Consider the following 17,500-nt stretch of genomic DNA (forward strand, 5'->3'; position numbering starts at 1 on the left):
CCCTGGTTAGGGTCTCTGTCCAGTGTCCAGTGAGGGTGACAGTGGGACGAGAGGCGGGGATTCTCTCCCAGGAAGGCAGGCTGTGTCTTCCTCTCCTTGGGCTGCCTGGTACAGCTGAGCTTCATCTATCTTGTACGTTATAGAAGAGACCCTCCCACCCCACCCCGTTGCCCCACAGCTGAGGCTGCACAGGGCCTGCCCTGCTAGGGGTGGGGTGGGCCTGTGGGAGGGGAGCATCCCTTAGCCACTGTGGCTGGGCAGGAGAGGGGCATTCAAGCCCAGGGCCATCAGGCGCTTGGGGCTGCTTTCCAAGCCAATACCCCACACCACAGGTGTCCTCCCCAAAAGATACATCCACATCCCACTACCTGTGAACGTGACCTTATTTGGAAATAGGGTATTTGCAGTTGTAATTGAGAATCTTGAGATGAGCTCATCCTGGATACAGCATGAGCCCTAAAACCAAAGAGCGGTGTCCTTATAAGAGAACGGAGATGCAGATGTGAGACAGAAGAAGAGAAGGCCACGTGAAGACGGAAACAGAGATTGGCATGATGCAGCTACAAGCCAAGGAACATCAGGGATTGCCGGCCACGGCCAGGTGCCGGGGGAGGCATGGAACAGACTCTCAGAGCCTCCAGAGGGAACAAACCCCACCTACACTTTGATTTTGGACTTCTGGCCTCCAGAACTACGAGGGGATAAATTTCTGTTGTTTAAGCTGCGAAGTTTGTGGTGATTTGTTACGGCCACCCTGGGAAACTGGGACACCTCCCCTACCCCTTCACTGCCCTTATACACCCACCCTTCAAGCTGGGGTCCCTGGGAAAGTTAGGAGCAGTTAGGGAATCTAAGGGAGACATATCCCTCATCTCCAAAGTGGCTTAATTACCTGTCATCCACTGTGAATTGCCACCGTTTCCTATTCCTTTGGAGAGGAATGGACAACATTTCAGGGTTGATCTGCACAGACTAAAGGAATGAACAGGAAGAGTGACAGCCTGCTACCTCTTTGAGCCAATAAAGGGAAGTAGATTTTGCCCCTCTAAAGTCCAAGAGAATTTGTAAAAACAAAATCTAAGCTAATTCAACACACTCAATTATTTAAGTAGCAAGTCAATATTTCTCAATTGCTTCATCTTACAAACACAGCCACGATAACAAAGGAAATGTTATTTAAATCTGTGGACAAAAAAAATGAGCCCAGACAGAGAGGAGTGAAAGGCCAAATCTGATACGATTTAACAAAGGTGAGAAAAGACCCAACCTTTCCCAGAAAATAAATCACAGCCACACTTATTGCCAAGATCCAAAGAAAAAAATTTATTTACAATAGAGAATTTTATTTGAAACATGCATTTTCTTTTTTTTTTTTTTTAACAAATCAGCAAATGCAGATCAAGTTTACACTCCTTAAGGCAAGAGTCCCTTTGCAAGCTGTACATGATCATATTAAATCCAAAAGCCGCTCACCCTGGAAACTCATGTACAAAGGGCAAGGCCAAGGTCAGCGATTTGTCTTTTATTAGAGAATCAGACAATCTCCCTGATACAGGAACTCTGAGGTCAACTTGCTATGAATTATACTAGGAAAACGCAAACCAATAGCAAGAAATTCTGATAGTCTCCTTAGTACTGCATATAATCAAATCAACTTTATTTAGAAAGGAAATACAGTAGTGCATACGAAAAAGTGAAAACAGAACCTGTCCACATAACCAGAGGGACAGCAGTGTGCCGACGGTCATATTGCACGCAATGGTCAAAGTCCAAAGATTTGGTTCGAAGTTAGCTTTTCCCCATTTTGGCAATCAGTTCATCACAAATCTTGGTGAGTTCTTCTATCTCTTTATTCTGCAAATGAAGACAAAAAAAGAGGTTGATGAAATCTCCTGGTTGTTTGAAATCAAGGCAGTCAGAATGGTCACTGGGCTTTTTAGGGGGAAGGGGTCCTCCAGGCCACCTGGTCCCCCTGAATTTATCTAAAGCAGCAAAAGAAATGACCTGGAGCCAAACAATCTGCACATCCCAGCTCTAGCTGTGTGACCTTGGGCAAGTTACACAACCTCTCTGAGCCTCGATTTTCCTTATCTCAAATGTGTGGTTAATAACATCTGTCTCTCTCAGAATTAAATGAGGTAAGAAATATAAAGTTCCCTGCACGGTGACCAGCACATAGTAAAGGCTTAACTAGTATTGGTTCTCTTGCGTTTATTTGCCTCCATGGATGTGGGCACAGAAGGATGGTGGCTTTTTTTGAGAAATGCCACCAGAGGGGATGAGCAATTCTACCTGGATGGGATCGCTAGCATTATTCAGAGGATGCCAGGTAAGGAGGTGCTGTGGATACAGGGCCCGAGGAGAGAGGTGAGGGCAGATGCAAGACGTCTTCAGGGGCTCCTCAAGTCACACCTTGCCCGTCCTCGGAAGCCCCATCAAGAGGAGCCAACTACGTGTTCATCTCGCACCAGTGATCCAACAACACTGTCTATTCTCCAGGAACGGGATCCAACGGGGCGACGCCTCCATCTGGATAGCAGTGGCTCAGCTCTCAGATGGACTGAATGTCGAGCCTGATGCTGATTTGTCTCAGCAGCCAATCTTGAAGGGTCCTCTCCAAGGGGGCGAGATCTTTCCGGTATCCCCAGAACATTGTGCAGCCAGCTTTTCCTCGAGGTCCCCGTGGAAGGCAAGTCAATCACAAGCCTGTGCCCTGAGGCTGTACTGAGGCCCTTCCCCGGAAACCTTGGGGCCTAAGACACGTTCCAGCCCGGAGCCACGTGCCCTGTAACCGGGCTGGGCTCCAGGTGCCACTCATCACTGAGCCGGTGCCTGGGAGGAATCAGCCCTCCTTAGCAGGGGAGAGGTTCGGTCCTGGCTGCAGCCCTGCCACCAGCCCCGCCGGGAGAAAGCCCCACCTGGAACATCCCCTTGGCCTTGGCCCGTCTAGAGTTTTCGGCTCCCTGAGGCACTGAAATGCCTGTTGGAAGATGGGACTCTGCATGGGCTGCAGGACCAGCCACTAATCCTGAAATTACTATTATCGCCACTACTGCCACTGCTGGGGCTGCTAACAGTGATTCTTCATCTTATTGGAGCGCTTACCACGTGCCGGTCACCATGCAAACCCAGCCTAGGCCCTGTGGTCGCACTCTGTGCTCCCCACGGTCCCTTAAAGGTAGCCATTATTATCCCCCCACTTTTCAGTGAGGAAACTGAGGCTCAGAGAGGTTAAGCATTGTGCGTAAGGTCACACAGTTGGTCAGACGTAGCAAACCTGGAATGCAAATTCAGGTCGGCCTGGCTCCTATACAGCTTGGCTATTTTATGTATTAGGCATGCTGAGAGGCACTAGCAGACCCACTCGCTATCAGTTCTTGGAGGTTCTCCAAGCTCTATCCTGGCACCATCAGCCCACCGCCCAGGAAACTGCCCCATCACGGAGCTCAGCTCACTGGGCAAAAGTCCCGGCTCACTTTATCAAGTCCCGACTGGGCGAAATGCCCAACGCCGTCACCTAAGAGCTGCCCTCGGGGGAAATCATGCTTCTGAATCTCTTGAAAATAGAGACCACCCCCTCCATGCCACTTAGAGCCATTTAGCGAAGAACTCATGTGGTTAACCCCTTCTTCCTGAGTCTTAGTTTAAGACAAAACTATGTCTGCAGATACATTTGTATTTTTTCTGTTATCCAAAACAGTGCAAATCCAACTTGCTTTCTTCCTTGTCTTTTAGTTTGCCAGAAAACCGAGCATCAATCACCTTCACTTTGCGGCTGTAACCATGTGAACAGGCCAGGTGCCTTGAAAAGCATCTCTCCTGACCCTGGTTTTAGCTCTATTGATTTAGCTAACATCAGGATGCAATTTAAACACCATCATACCCTGATGGAAACAAGAGGGAACAATCTCAAACCTTCAAGATCTACCGGTTTAGTCCTCCAAAATTACAAACCTAGAAACCGAGGTGAAGTGTCAGGCCTGCCAAGGGTCAGGATGGATGGCAGGGAGGGGCAGGGACCTGAATCTCCTGAGTCCCGGGCTCTTTCCCTGACACCATGCAGGTGACGTGAGAGGTGGTACCTGCCCACTGCAGAGGTTAGCACTGCTTGGCCCAGAACCCCTGGGGACCCCAGCCAGCCGTGCTGGAACCTGGATGGGTGCTTCTAGGGGAGCAGAGGCCATTTGGGAGACACCCTGGGCTCCTGCTGCTACCTGCCTATAAAGTATCCTCACCAACGCCCATCAAGACCCCAATGCATGTGAAGTGCTGCTACCCCCGGCCACTGGGCCCTCTGATGACCCCATCCTGGGGAATCCTAAGGCTCAGTAAATCAACCAGAATGGGGGTGCATGTCTGCAAGCACACCCAGGGAGGAAGCTTGCCTGGCGCACACTCACTCAGAATCAGATTCACAGCACCCCTGGGTGGAAGTGGCTTCTCATCTGGACACCCAGGGAGACGGTGTTTAAGGTGGTCCAAGCACTTGACTGGAAATCGGGAAATCTGGAGACAAGCTGAGGGACCTCAGGAGGATCCCACCATCCGCGAAAATGAGAGGACACCTGGGGGCCCTTCTGACCCTGACGCTGCCCATGTTCTGCAGCAGCCGCTTGTCTCTGCCCAGGGGGTTGCCTGTGGGTACCATCCACTTACTAGTAAGCTCACTGGATGCAGAGATTAAAGTACTATGCGTGGCACACCGCAAGTGCTGAGCAAATATCTGACGAATGAACGCTGAAAAGGAACGAAAAATGGCGATTCCCAGAAAGGCAGAAAAGAGGCCAGCCTCAGGGCTGCGTTAACCTGGATCTTCCAGAGGGAGAGGGAGGCCATGCTCATGAAGCACGAACTTGTCTCGGGAGTGCCTGACGTGCGGGCTGTCCCGGAGCTGCCATGGGTGCAGGAAGCCTAGCCTCTGTGTGTCTCAGTGTCTGGCCAGCCCAGCCCGCCTGGGCCTGTTACCTTCTGCTCCAGCGTTCTTTCCAGAGCGTCCACTCGAAGCTGCTCCTTCCGCAGGCTTGCCTGGTACGCAGCCTGCTCCTGCTGGGCCTTGCCCCGGACCTGGGCGATCTCAGCGTTGGCCCTGCAGGAACGGGGCGGGGATGGGCTTCAGAAATGATCACCCTTCCTCGTAGATGCCTCCCGCTTTCCTCCTCCCAAATCTGGGCAGGGGGAGCCAACCACCTGGCTCCAGCTCTTTCTGATGGGGGCTGGAGCACAGGAGCCCATGAGAACCCCCATCCCCGTGATGCCGAGGTGCTTCCAGTGGGTACCCTGGAAATTACAACACGCATCCCTTATTTATCAAAATGGATGCGAATGGAGAGTGCGCTCTTATGTTGAACTGTATTGAAAAACACAGCTGGATTAACCAGCCTGCCCAAGCGAATGGCAGGGGTGCCGGGAGCTCCCAGCCTGCCTCGGCCGGGGCTGCTGAGGGGCCCTTGGGAGCAGAACGGGGGGGGGGGGGGCATTACCTGTCCAGCTTCTCCTCCGCGTGGACCTTCAGCGCCTGGTACCTCTGCTCTTCCTTCTTTACTCGGGACAGGTACTCCTGCGCGCATTTCTTCAGCACCTCTTCATTCTGACTCGACAGAGGACAGGGGTCGAGCCCACAGAAGAAATGCCGAGGAGGGTTGGGAACCCCAAGCGCTCTGGGACGCGGGTGTAACCCCGGACAGCCAGGTCCGAGCGCCCCAGCCTACAGGGACGGCCTTCCCGAGCGCCCCGCAATCCTCCCAGCCTTCTCCACCTCCTCCACCACATGCGTCCCTCCCGCTCTGCCCGCGAACATCAGCACACCTTGCGGAAGCCCTCCAGGACCTCTTTCATCTTCTCGTATCTCCTGAAGAGATCGGCCAGAGATTTCTCCACCGAGTTCAGGTCGGCCAGGGCTTGCTCCTTCTCCAGGACCAGCTGCTGGACCGTCTGGTGGGAGACCGACTTCTCCCTCTGTTCATCCTCTGGCAGGAGACACGGGAACAAAATGATGGGGCCCGTGGGCTCCGGACCTGGTCTCAGGGGCTGGTTGAGGCCTCAGATGCAACTCAGCCTGACTAGCGAGCAATCTCAGACCTTGGCTTTTGGTTGAGACAGACCCACTCCCCCGAGCCCATCCAGCTCTCTAAAGGAACAAAATCCACGGCTCCAGCATCCCAGACCTGGGCCTGGGCAACATTAGATGGGATGGAAATGAACCAGCATTCTTTAACCTGATCAATGCAACCTCCTAAATATCTACCTTAGAGACCCTGGTGGTTCTATTTGATTGTTCACAGCACACAGACCGATCCATAAGGTAAAAACATCGCTACTGAATTTTGTGTTGAGCCAGATTAAAAGGTGCCGTAGATTGAGCTGTGAGGGAGGGAATCTCCCTTCTTAAGTGTTATTAAGCTAAACAGATGGTCATTGGAAAAGAAAAAAGGTTTCTTCATCCTTAAAACATCCCATGAACCCAAAGCCCACATAACCATGGCCCTGAAATTCTGCTCCACACAAAAATGGACATTTCCTTTGATACAGCAAGTGTCTTAACTCCCAGGAAAAGGGAGCTATTTCTGTCAAAGTGAGTTTCTCAGGTATGCACCAAAGAATTAAATTCTGGCCCAGTTCAGAGTGGCTGATCCTGGTGAAAGGGACTGCATTGTGGGCCACTGCAAGCGAATATGCCTGGAACCCCTTGAAAACCCCTCATATTGATGGGAAAGGCTTTCTCTGGGCACTCTATAGAAAAGTCCCTCGACCGCACAGAGCTGTCTATGATTTGTATGCCAATCCATCATTGGTCTGGGTGGGCAAGGAACCACTTGCTCTGAACCGTCTGGAACTTTGCTGACAGCAGAGAGTGGCGGAGGTGAGGGGAAGCCCCACTCCAAGCTCCTGTCCTTCCTTGGCCCCAGGTCAGCTGGGAGGGGTGCCTGGGCCGCAGGATAGACAGCAGCTGTAAATGATGACACAGCCATGGTAAGAGCAGCGGCCAGTGTGTACCGGGCTCTTGCATGTGTTGGGCGCCGGACCGACTGTTATCTTGATTCAATGCTCCTAAGCCAGCACCCGGCAGCCAGGCTGAGCTTCCAGAAGTCCAAGCCGGGTCACCCCACCCCAGGGGCTTCCCTCTGCCCCGGAATAAAATCCAAACCCCTGCCCCACATGCTCTGCTCTCAGCACTGCTGCGCCTCTGCTGGGAACGCCAGCCCGGAGCTTCCCGCCTCGCTCAGAGGCGCCATCCCTGAGCCCGTGTGGGAAACGCCTCCTCTGAGTGGCCTAGCGGTGGCCACTCCGTATTGTGAAATCAGACGTGTGGGTGTGCACGTGTGTGTGTGTAGAAGGCACACTCCCCGGGAGCAGGGTCCTGAGTCTGTTTTGTCCGCTGCTCTGTCCCAGAACTAGGACAGTGCCTGACTCACAGGACACCTCAATACACGCTGTGCAGCCGGGCAGTGAATGAATGAGCACAGCCTTGCGGCAGATTTCTACTATCCCTCCGACAGGAGAAGCTGAGTCACTTGTTCACTGAGGATGCAGCAGATCCAGATCCAAACCCAAGGCTGTGCTCATAACTGCATCTCCACGTGAGCCTCTTAGGAATGGACCTGGAAGGATGTAGCTCCCTTAAAAGTGGGGAGATGTTGCTTTGGGTTCTTTTCCCTTAGATTCCCGATAGACGGGCATCTTTCTGTATCCTGACGTCAGGCATGTTCTCGGGTGTGGGGAGGAGGGAAGAGCACAGAACAGGGGGCCACATCCTGGTTTCGGCTCCAGCCCTGACCATAAACTTGCTCATAAGTCCTCCCTCGAGGTCCCAGGGCCTCATTTCCAAAATGAGGGGCTTCTCACACGTGAGCGTGTATCCTGATCAGCGGGGGGCTTGTTCACACACAGATGGCTGTGCCCACCCAGCGGGGTCTGATTAGGTCAGTCTGGGGTGGGGCTGAGGATCTGCATCTGTGACAAGGTCCCCAGCGATGCTGAGGCAGCTGGTCCAGGGACCACGTTTGGAGAACCCCGGGCCCGGAAGATGCCTGAGGTCCTCCCACCCTGCCTCTCAGAGATCCCGCTACCAGGGCAGAGGTGAAGACCCAGGAGCCAGAGTCTGAGAGCCCACATTCCAGACCTGGCTCTGATACTTCCCAGCTGTGTGACCTTGGGCAGAGTTTTTCAGCTCTGTCCTCCACACCTGAAACAGGGGATCATAGTATTTATCTTATGGCATTTGGGAGAAGATTAAATATAAAGCCCTCAACACATAGTAAGAACCCAGTATCAGTGACCCGTTATCAGCAGCATCATTGCCTCCCCCGAACTGGTATGATGTCAAGTCGCAGTGACCCACAAAGGGGGCTGAGCTTTTTAACATATAGCAAGAACAGAACCGCCAGCAATCTGTTTGCTACATCTAGACTCCTAAAAGAAAGGGCGTTACAAAGTTCCACCAGTAACCAAATGCTTGTTTTTATTCTTTGAATTTTAGCTGCTTCCTTAGTTCTCTGCAAGCTGTACAATGCACATTCTGGGTTGGTTTTACGCCATGTATACATTTCACTTGGCTTGGTAAAGGAGCCATTTATCAAACGGAGTCCATCTGATTTCCTGGATCTGAGATTAGGCCGCCTCAGGCTTCCTTTCCTCCCCCCATAACCCTTGTAAAAATAGAATTTCCCTGTTCCCGGGGGAGACGGAGGAGGAGAGAATGCTTCACACATCTTTTTTCATAACTTACAAATGCTGCTAGGTGCTTCAAAGCAGGAAATCAGCTCAAAACCCAAGATGCTCTAGACACAACAATAAAACAATGGCCCTGGAGATTTTCTGGCTTTTTCAGGCGAAATACTATTAAACCATGTGGGGAATGCAGCCAAAACACAAAAGCAAAAGTAACAAAAATAGAAAAACAAACAAACAAATAAGGGTTGCAATGGGCGGGTGTCAAATTAGGTGAAAAAGCATTTACTTACCAGGCTTGCCTGTTTGTTTTGCAAGCAAAGGGCAAGAAGCAACGGAAAATGGAAGCAAAACAGATAATCAGGGCAGTTGTTAGGAAAGCAGGAAAAAAAAAAATCAATTGCAACAACCTGGAATGCAGAAAGCACAGAAATCCCCTTTTGTTCTGAATTCTGAGTAGTCAATATTTGAACTTAATGAAACATATTCTCTTCAGTAACATACGGTGAGAATGGACAGTGATGGCAGGACAGATGTCACATTGACATGGAGCATTTTGTGAAGGTTAAACAGAGGTCAGGGAGGCAGCCTGGAGTCAAGGCTAGTGGAAGCTGGGTAGAAGCTGGTTTTAACTTCAAAATGCTATTACATCCACTCTGGGCCCTGAACTGCAAGCTCTCTGGGCCTGAGTTTCCCTTTCCATGAGGAATGGCGGGTGGGTGAGCGGAAATGAGACGAAAAATACGGGATCCAGATGAGACACATGGGTGTGTTTCCTGCCTCAAAAGAAGGCAGGTCCCGCCCAGAGCTACAGTGAGTCCCAGCCATGCCACAGCCCCACACCATCCTCGGCAAGGACACGAGGACCCTGAAATGGACAGTGGCCCTAATTGGCGACCTGCAAGTGACTGACGGATGACACCCACAGACATGCCACCTCTCGGATGAGAACAGCTCTGGGAAGGTGGGTGATGAACAGGACAGGAAGTGAGGATGGGGAGGGGGCGATGAGGAACAGATACACCATGAGGCGCCACCCCAAGTGACAGCACTGCTTCCAGCCAGGGACGCTGGGGAGGGGGTCTCGCAGAGCCACCCGGAGAGTGCTTAAACACCCCCAAACAGGAAAATGCTCAGAGGGGCAATTTCACAGCTCTTGAAGAGAGGGGCTCTCAGGCCAAACACACCAGGTCTCCTGGAGGGGGTGGGGATAGGGGGGTGGCATGTGTGGCCTTAATCCCTGGAGTCGGGGTTCCACACGCTCCTCAGACCGTGTCTGAATTGAAAACACTGTTCTAACTACTGTCACCTGCAGCGTGGAAAGCATCAAAGTCCAATACTCTTTCTGTCACCACAAGGACAGGCCACTATGTCAACTAGAGACGCTGACTCTGTCAGTTTTCAAGAGGGAATGTCTGCTTCTATCAAACTGCCAGCTGAGCAAGGACATTTGGTTGCTCTGGGCAGCCTGCTGTCAGGACAAAGGCTCATGTCCTCTTCAACACTGGCCTAAATGTCATCATCAAAAGTAAAAAATAAAAATGTATGACTCTGAGATGCAGAAGGGTGTTTCCAGATGAGCCATGTAGGTCTGAGTGACATTTTCACGTCCCAAGACTCCAGGATGCAGAAAGGTTGCCAAACAATGTGTATTGGAAGATATAAATCCTTCCTTCTGACCATTTTCAGCAGCAGTTTCAGTTCCAAGGGTTTGTTTTTTTTTTTTGATCTCATCCATATGTATCCATATGTTATACCAATTTAACAAAGAGGTTTCATTTGATAGAAAGCATACACCATGAGGCTGATCCTTAAAAAGATCCCAATGGGCTTCCCCTTGAGCTCTGGGAGAAATGGTCTTTATTATAATAAACCAAAATTAAAGCTTTTTTGAATGGAAAGCACTCAGTTGGAAGCTTCTTCACTGTTCCCAAGGCTGCGGTCATATTTATCTTGTGGCAAAAGCTAGAGGTGTGGTGTGACATATGCAAACGTTTGAGATGACGAGAGGTCACCTGCTAAAACAGCATCAAGCTGTGGTTTGCAGTGAGCTTATGTCCTTTGGAGTAAAAGGTTTTTAAAAAAACTGCTATCATGGACCTAAGCAAATAAACAAATAAACAAAAATTCCACACCTCGCACCCAGAGTTATAACAGCATTTTTGAATGATGATCATCAGTGAAAAGACTTGGGCTTGGAACTTCTGCAAGGCCTTTTCTCACTTTTTCTTTAAAAAAAAAAAAAAAGAGCCAGGCGTGTATAACTTGTAACATGAGGCCTTCTTTTATTGCAGGCCAAAGTTATCTGTCAGTACTGGCTGCCAGGGATGCTGTGTTAAGATGGATTCTGAGGCAGTGTCCAACCTCAGTGAGAAATAGTGTTGTGACCAGTTAATAGGGATAGGCAGCTGGACTGCCACGTGTTCTACTGTCCTTGTTCTAGACCTCTGTGTAAAGGCCGAGTCGGGTATTTTTTCACTTGTGTCTAAACTAAATTAGGGTTTAGAGATTTGATTATAGAGATCTGATTCTCTCCCATGAGCAAAAAAATCACCCAAATATCCTAGTAACCAACCCAAATCTCTTTCCCCATGAGGTGGGCCATCCTGGCTGGGTCAAATGGTGGCCATTGAAGTGACAGCCACGGCTTCCCACAGGCATGAATAATTCATGCTAAGGGACACACATGCTGGCAGGTGTTTCCAGGAGGTCCCTAGACTCACTGATCTGGGGCAGAGCCACGTTCTGGGATGCACTGGTCCCTCCCTAAAGGGCTTCATGCTCTAAGAGGAGCCTGAGAGGAACACACTCTGAGTCTCTACCTTCAAAGCCCTCCCCAAAGTTCAGAAATCTCAGGGCGGGCCTGAGCCCCCCACCAGTGAGGACACCCACCTATCATCTGGGCGATGGTCTTCTCATACTCGGCCACTATTTTCCTGTAAGAGAAGTGAAAATAGGTTGGAACCGTGACCACAGAATGGTTTTTAATTTCACGCGGGAGCCCATGTGCTGGATATCAACAGCCTGACCACTGTCTAAGAGGACAAGTCTTATGGGTCACAGGTGGCTCAGACTACTAGGGACCCCTCCAACCTCAGCCCTCTTCTTGCACACCCAAATAGGTTCATTTTCCTAGTGCAAGACTCTGATCAAATCACTCCCTTATACAAAACCTTCTCTGTCTCCCCTCTGCCCACTGAGAAAAAAAATAAGGCCAAACCTTCAGCCTGACAGTCGAAGCCTTCTGTCACCTGGGCCTGATCTTCCTCATCAATCTTACCTCCTTCCACGCCATCTCGTGAACACAGTGGTTCAGTGAGAACAAATGATTTCTTGTCTGCTCTGAGCTTTCTCACCTCTACGGCCTTGCCCATGTTGTTCACTTCACCTCTCTCTTTCCACCTGTCATAGTCTGTTTCTCAAGGTCCAATTCAAATGCTACCTCCTCCAGGAAGCCTTCCCTGATTTCTCCTTAGAACCCCATAACATTTTATCTGAATCTTCTTCCAAAACATACATCATAGTACTTGAGTGGAAGCTCCTCAAGGCCCAGGGACCACTTCTTAGTCACCTGTGTTGTTGAGTGGGGAGTGGCAGGGGAGGAAACAGTAGCACTTCTTGGGTAGGCTCAATAAAGAGAAGCTGCACAAAAGCACTAAGATCCCTTGCTTATAGGATTAAAGGAAACTCTCAAAAAAGACTTGAGGGTTTCACCTACATTATCTAATCCACAAGAGAACCAAGAGCTACTAACCTCCAACAGATCTAGCACCTGATTGCAGGTGACCCTGCCTCTCCGAGCTGTGTGATTTGGCCAAGTCAGTCATGGATGCTGAGGGTTCAGCTTACTGCCTGGTACAGTGAGGATTACCTTAGACCTTGACTTTCAGGATTGGGGGGTGGGAATTAAATGAAGTTAAAAGCGACAGTGACAGCAGAACACACTCTTGCAAAGGCTAAAGGCCTTGCAGCTGCTGGGTGTCTGTCCCTGGCTTCTTGACCTTGGCCCCAAGGTCACTGCCTCACCCAAGGGCAGACCCACCACAAGAAAGGCAACCACAACATGAGCCCACTTGCATTCTCTCTCTGAATCCTACACAGAGACACTTCATGTTTTCTGTGCTTAAACAACCCCTCCTGGCACCCCTGAATCACAAAACAGTGATGAATCTCTGAGGCTGCCCCATCTAAACCCACCACCACTGAGGGCAGAGGTGGGACCACAGCAAGTAAGGGACGTGTCCTTTCAGAAGTGCTAGGAGACCGGGGGCCAAAGAAGTGGTCTCCCTAGAATTGCTACACAGGGTCATTCAGGAACCTTTCCAGGATCCCAGGGCTACAAAGTGGCAGAGCTAGGATTCAAACCCAGGTATCAACTCTGGAGTCTTCGTTATAACCCTTCGGCTCCATTGCCTCCAGGCACTGTGGCTTACCCCCATTTTACAGATGAGGAAAGTTAGACACAGAGTTAAGAAACAGATTCAGAGAACCTGCTGTATAGCACAGGGAACTCTACTTGACTCCGCTGGACAGCAGAAACTAACATCACATTGTAAAACAACTGTACCGCAATTAAAAAAGAAAGAAAGAAAGAAAAAGAAACAGACTCAGAAGCAGCTACGAAGCAGAGCCTGACTTCCACCTGGTCTGGCTCCAGAGGCTGACGTTTAGGGCACCAAAAACTAGTGCCTCTGTGCCAGCTGGTGACACTTGAAATCCCACCATACCAGTTAGCAAACAGCACTCCCTGGAGCCCCCAGAGGTACAATTTCTCCCAGGAAAGCAAAAGGAATCAGAGACAGAACTTCCAGCCTCCCCATATGTCCTGCCTTCACCTTGAGTGCAGGCAAAAAACCAAAGCCACCCGGTTCCCTCCCCCACTCCCCCTTAGCCAAAAAAAAAAAAAGATAAAAGAGATTTAAAAATAATGCAACTACAGGGCCTCAGTTTGAATGTGAAACAGCACTAAGATTAAGCTCCAGAAGTGATCACAAAAACTGTCAGCAGAAAGATGGAACTAACAGAAGAATTTTCAGGAAGATACCATTTGACCTAGAAAATGGGATATGATCACCTAAACATTTGCTTATTACTTAAAACGGTAGCCAGGAATATGATTTTGATAATTAGCTAACAGCTACTACTGCAATTAAGTGTACTAAAAATGTACAAATTCTTCGACCAATGTTTAAAAATGCATTCATTCTCTTATTCCCACACTTTGAGACTTTAAAATGAAGCCTATTATGTATTTTTGGCACAGTGCCAGACCTTCTGTCTTGTTAAAATGATTGTGCTTGAATCCATATCTTCTCTTGCAATTGCCTCAGCTCGTGCTGAGGAAAGGCAGGTATGTGGAAAATGAACTATGCCCCCTGCGCCCCGCCACGAGCAGTTCTTAGACCCGGCAGCATCCAGACCCTGGACAAGATGTGCTAACCCAGGAGGGTCAGAGCAGAGGTTTGGGCCAAAATTGCTTTAAAAACGCCACTTACAATATAGTTTTAAAAGTCACATCCCAAGGGTAAATTCTAGCCCCAGAGATGGTTTCTTAGTTTCTAAGAAGATGATAAATTGAGAAAGGAAATAAAGGGGAAAAGGCACATGAGGAGTGGAAGCAAGAGGCAGGCCGCTGGGTACAGTGGAAAGAGCTTGGGTTTCAGAGTCAGAAAGGTGGATTCAAATCCATGTTCTTGTTAACTAGAAGCTCCAGGGCCTCCGTCAAGTCACCTAACCTCTCTGAGCCTTCAAGCGGGGCTGACCATCCCCTCGACAGCTGTGGGAAGAAACAGACTGTGTGTCTCCAGCCAAAAGCACAGTGCTTGGCACACAGCAGGTACTTACCATGTGGTAGCTGTCATACTTCTATGACAATAGGCAGCAAATGAAAATAAATCACTCAAGCGACATTTGGGAGACACCCTCAATGTTTATCGATTGAGACTGGTGAAATTAATTATGTTAGACCCTTAAAAGGACTGTCAAGCACCTGTTGAACAATAAGGTCAAGATGTATAAAAATCTGTCCAAGTTACACTAAGTTAAAAGAGAGTATAGAGTAATGTACATTTCTACACTCCACTTTTGAAGAAAAGTGGAGGCTACATAGATACCTTAACACATTTGGGATCAGAAATGGAAAATTCTGGGAAGAATACACCAGAAATGGTGCATAGTAGTTACCTGAAGGGTGTGGAACCAGAGGCTGAGTGGGAAGGAGATTTGTTTTTCCTTGTACATATATTTATTCGATTGCATTATGTGACTCATGCTCATGGTATTTTAATAACAGTAATACCCTAAGAATACTTTTGTGAAAATACGAACCTTGTGGAATAATGGATAACTTCTATAGAGGACACTGTTCATGGGCCACACCAGCTCCAGCTGTTATCAAACCACAGGCAAGCATCCCCCAGGTACCAGGAAGCCCAAGCATCACAACTGACCTCATTTCCATCACTTCCCGCCTGCTTTCTTCATATTTATCTTTCCAGTCCGAGACCTCTCTCTCCTTGGTTATGATCTAGTATCAGGGAGAAGAAGAGGAAGAAGGTTAGTCCCAGATGAGTCAATTCAGATCTGAGCAATTCATACACCAAGACAAGGAAACACTAAATAAATATGGAATTAAAACCTGCTACACCAAATAATTGTATTTAGAGAATTTCCCCGAGCATGAGATAGAAATAAGCCACACATGAGACTTTCACAATGCCCAAAGAGAGCAACTAAAAGGCATGTGCTTTTTTGTTGTAACTCAAACGAGGCCCTAAAGGCTCGTTAAACAATAGTGTCCAAGATCAAAACCCACGGTTTGCCGCCTGTCTCTGCCTGCAGAGGTCAGAGGAGAAAGTCTGTGTCCAGAGATGCTGGCTTTGTGGACTGTGGGTACATACATTTATTTACAAATGCCAGAACCCAGAGCTTTTCCCAGGGCACCCAGAGCTGGCCTTGCCTTCTCTGAGCCACACACACGCCACAGTACCTCTGCCCTGGCGATCTGGAGGGCGGAGTCCAGGTCAGGCTGCTGGAACAGAAGGCCTGTGGGTTTCTCTACCTCGGCCGTCCCGATGCGGGAATACAAGGCTGTTTTGGAGATGGTGATGTCTGTTGGGTGAGCAGCTTCTCTCTGTGGAATGGTTTTTAATTTTAAAAAGTTAACATTAATCTTATGACAAAGAGAACTGCATTCATCCTCTCATGAATGGGTCAGTTGTATGGTTTTGAAACAAAGAACATCAAAAGTATGAGAAAATGCTAAGACTAATGGATGGGGAAATGCCAGATACAATCTACGGAAACCTATCATTCTGCACCTGCACCGGCTGACAAAGGGGCTAATGGCGGACGCCTCCCCAGCTCCCAGGCCCTGGAGTCAAGCACGTCTGGTGCCCGTTTATCACTGCCATTTATCAGCCGCAGAGGCATTTAGGCACAGCGCATAAGAACCAAGGTCATCTTCCAGCAGGCTCCACTTCCAAAATAAAAGCCTGACGGTGAACAGTGTTGAATTCTACTCTATGTTTTCCCAGTTTTGAGTAACCACAGATCCGATCATTTTTGTAAGACGTGTCCACATTTCAACTTAGGGGACATTGGTTAGCTCTATTTGAAAGGATATAATTCACACAAAGCTTAAGGCCTACCATAGCTCTCAACCAACATCACCTTCAACGAGCTAGTTTCTGGGTGCCAAAAGGTAAGCAGTACGTTGGAGTTACAGCGTCAGCGGGAAAACTGAAAACTGGATCACTGACGACATCCACCTGTGCCGATAAGACCCTCGACGAGTGGTGTGATTCCCTGCCCCCACGACTGACACTGGACAGTCACAAGCCTCCTGGGAGGGAGGAGAGGCCTGTGCTGACTCTTCCTCCCTTTGCACAAATGCTCAGCCATTCCCAACACACCCGAAATGCAGCATTAGGAGCATCGTCAACCAGTGCAGCGGGGTTGTCAATCTAGTTCTACTGCGAAAGAAATGGCAAACCAATCACACTCTCAGTCCTATTCATTAACCTCCTGGCCCGTCGTGGTTGCCAAGGCAAACCTCCACCCTGGCTACTAGAGTCCAACTGGACGTGAAGCGATGGGGGTGTAATGGGCGGAGGGCAACTGCTTTTTCTTTGGGAAATTTATGAGAAGAGATGGAGCCGTGAACAGAACACCACAGTGTAGAAGAAAGACAGAGATGTGGGGAAGGAACGGTGAGGGCTTATCTTGTAGACGGAAGCAGAGGAGATGAAAGAACCAATGGTAACTGGGAAGGGGGTGACCCGAAGGTGCTTGAGCAGAATTTCTCTCCTCAATCACGGGAACAGGCATGCTTACCCTACTGTGGCCTCAGAGACAATGAACTTGTGACGGCTTAGAAAACGCAGGTGGAAGCTTAATGGATAGGACTGGATGGAGGTCACCGAGTTAGGACCAGTTAGTTGTACACATGCACGACGGACTAAGTGGCGTAGGCTGCCCTGGAAGCGAGCGTCTGCTGCGTGGGTGTCACTGCCCCTGCCTGGCCTTGAGTATCTGGGCTAACTCTCACATGGGACCAGAATGACCACTGCTGGTCAGAGGGGAGCACCAGACCCCAGGGACACGCCCACCTGTCAAGTGGGATGCCAGGATCTTCGGTGACAGGACATTTGAGCAGAACACAAGTTTAAAGCCCTCAGGAGCAGGCAGGCTGACCTCTCGGAAGAAAGAGGGCCGCCAGACCAGAGGGCAGAGCCTCTCCCATGTAGGCGTTAATCTCTGACGTCTGAGATGTTTTCAAGGTTCTACTTGTCAAATGGGAAACTTCTCAGGAAGTAAATAGAAAATTATATGT

At 49.5% G+C, this 17,500-nt stretch overlaps 1 protein-coding gene across 1 annotated transcript in view; it reads right to left on the reverse strand.

Moving 5' to 3' along the window:
- Positions 1-1,633: 1,633 nt before the first annotated feature.
- The window catches only part of LOC133089170 (transforming acidic coiled-coil-containing protein 2-like), a 50,866-nt gene continuing 34,999 nt past the window's right edge, over positions 1,634-17,500 (reverse strand). The window contains exons 9-15 of the mRNA XM_061187533.1: positions 15,656-15,799; positions 15,117-15,193; positions 11,560-11,603; positions 5,806-5,966; positions 5,481-5,587; positions 4,966-5,086; positions 1,634-1,854 (exon numbers count right to left, since the gene is read on the reverse strand). Coding sequence (XP_061043516.1) covers positions 1,789-1,854; positions 4,966-5,086; positions 5,481-5,587; positions 5,806-5,966; positions 11,560-11,603; positions 15,117-15,193; positions 15,656-15,799 — 720 coding nt within the window. The 3' untranslated portion in view covers positions 1,634-1,788. The remainder of the gene's footprint in view (positions 1,855-4,965; positions 5,087-5,480; positions 5,588-5,805; positions 5,967-11,559; positions 11,604-15,116; positions 15,194-15,655; positions 15,800-17,500) is intronic.

This window comes from Eubalaena glacialis, chromosome 1 (genome assembly GCF_028564815.1).
Source record: "Eubalaena glacialis isolate mEubGla1 chromosome 1, mEubGla1.1.hap2.+ XY, whole genome shotgun sequence".
NCBI classification, from domain to species: Eukaryota; Metazoa; Chordata; class Mammalia; order Artiodactyla; family Balaenidae; genus Eubalaena; species Eubalaena glacialis.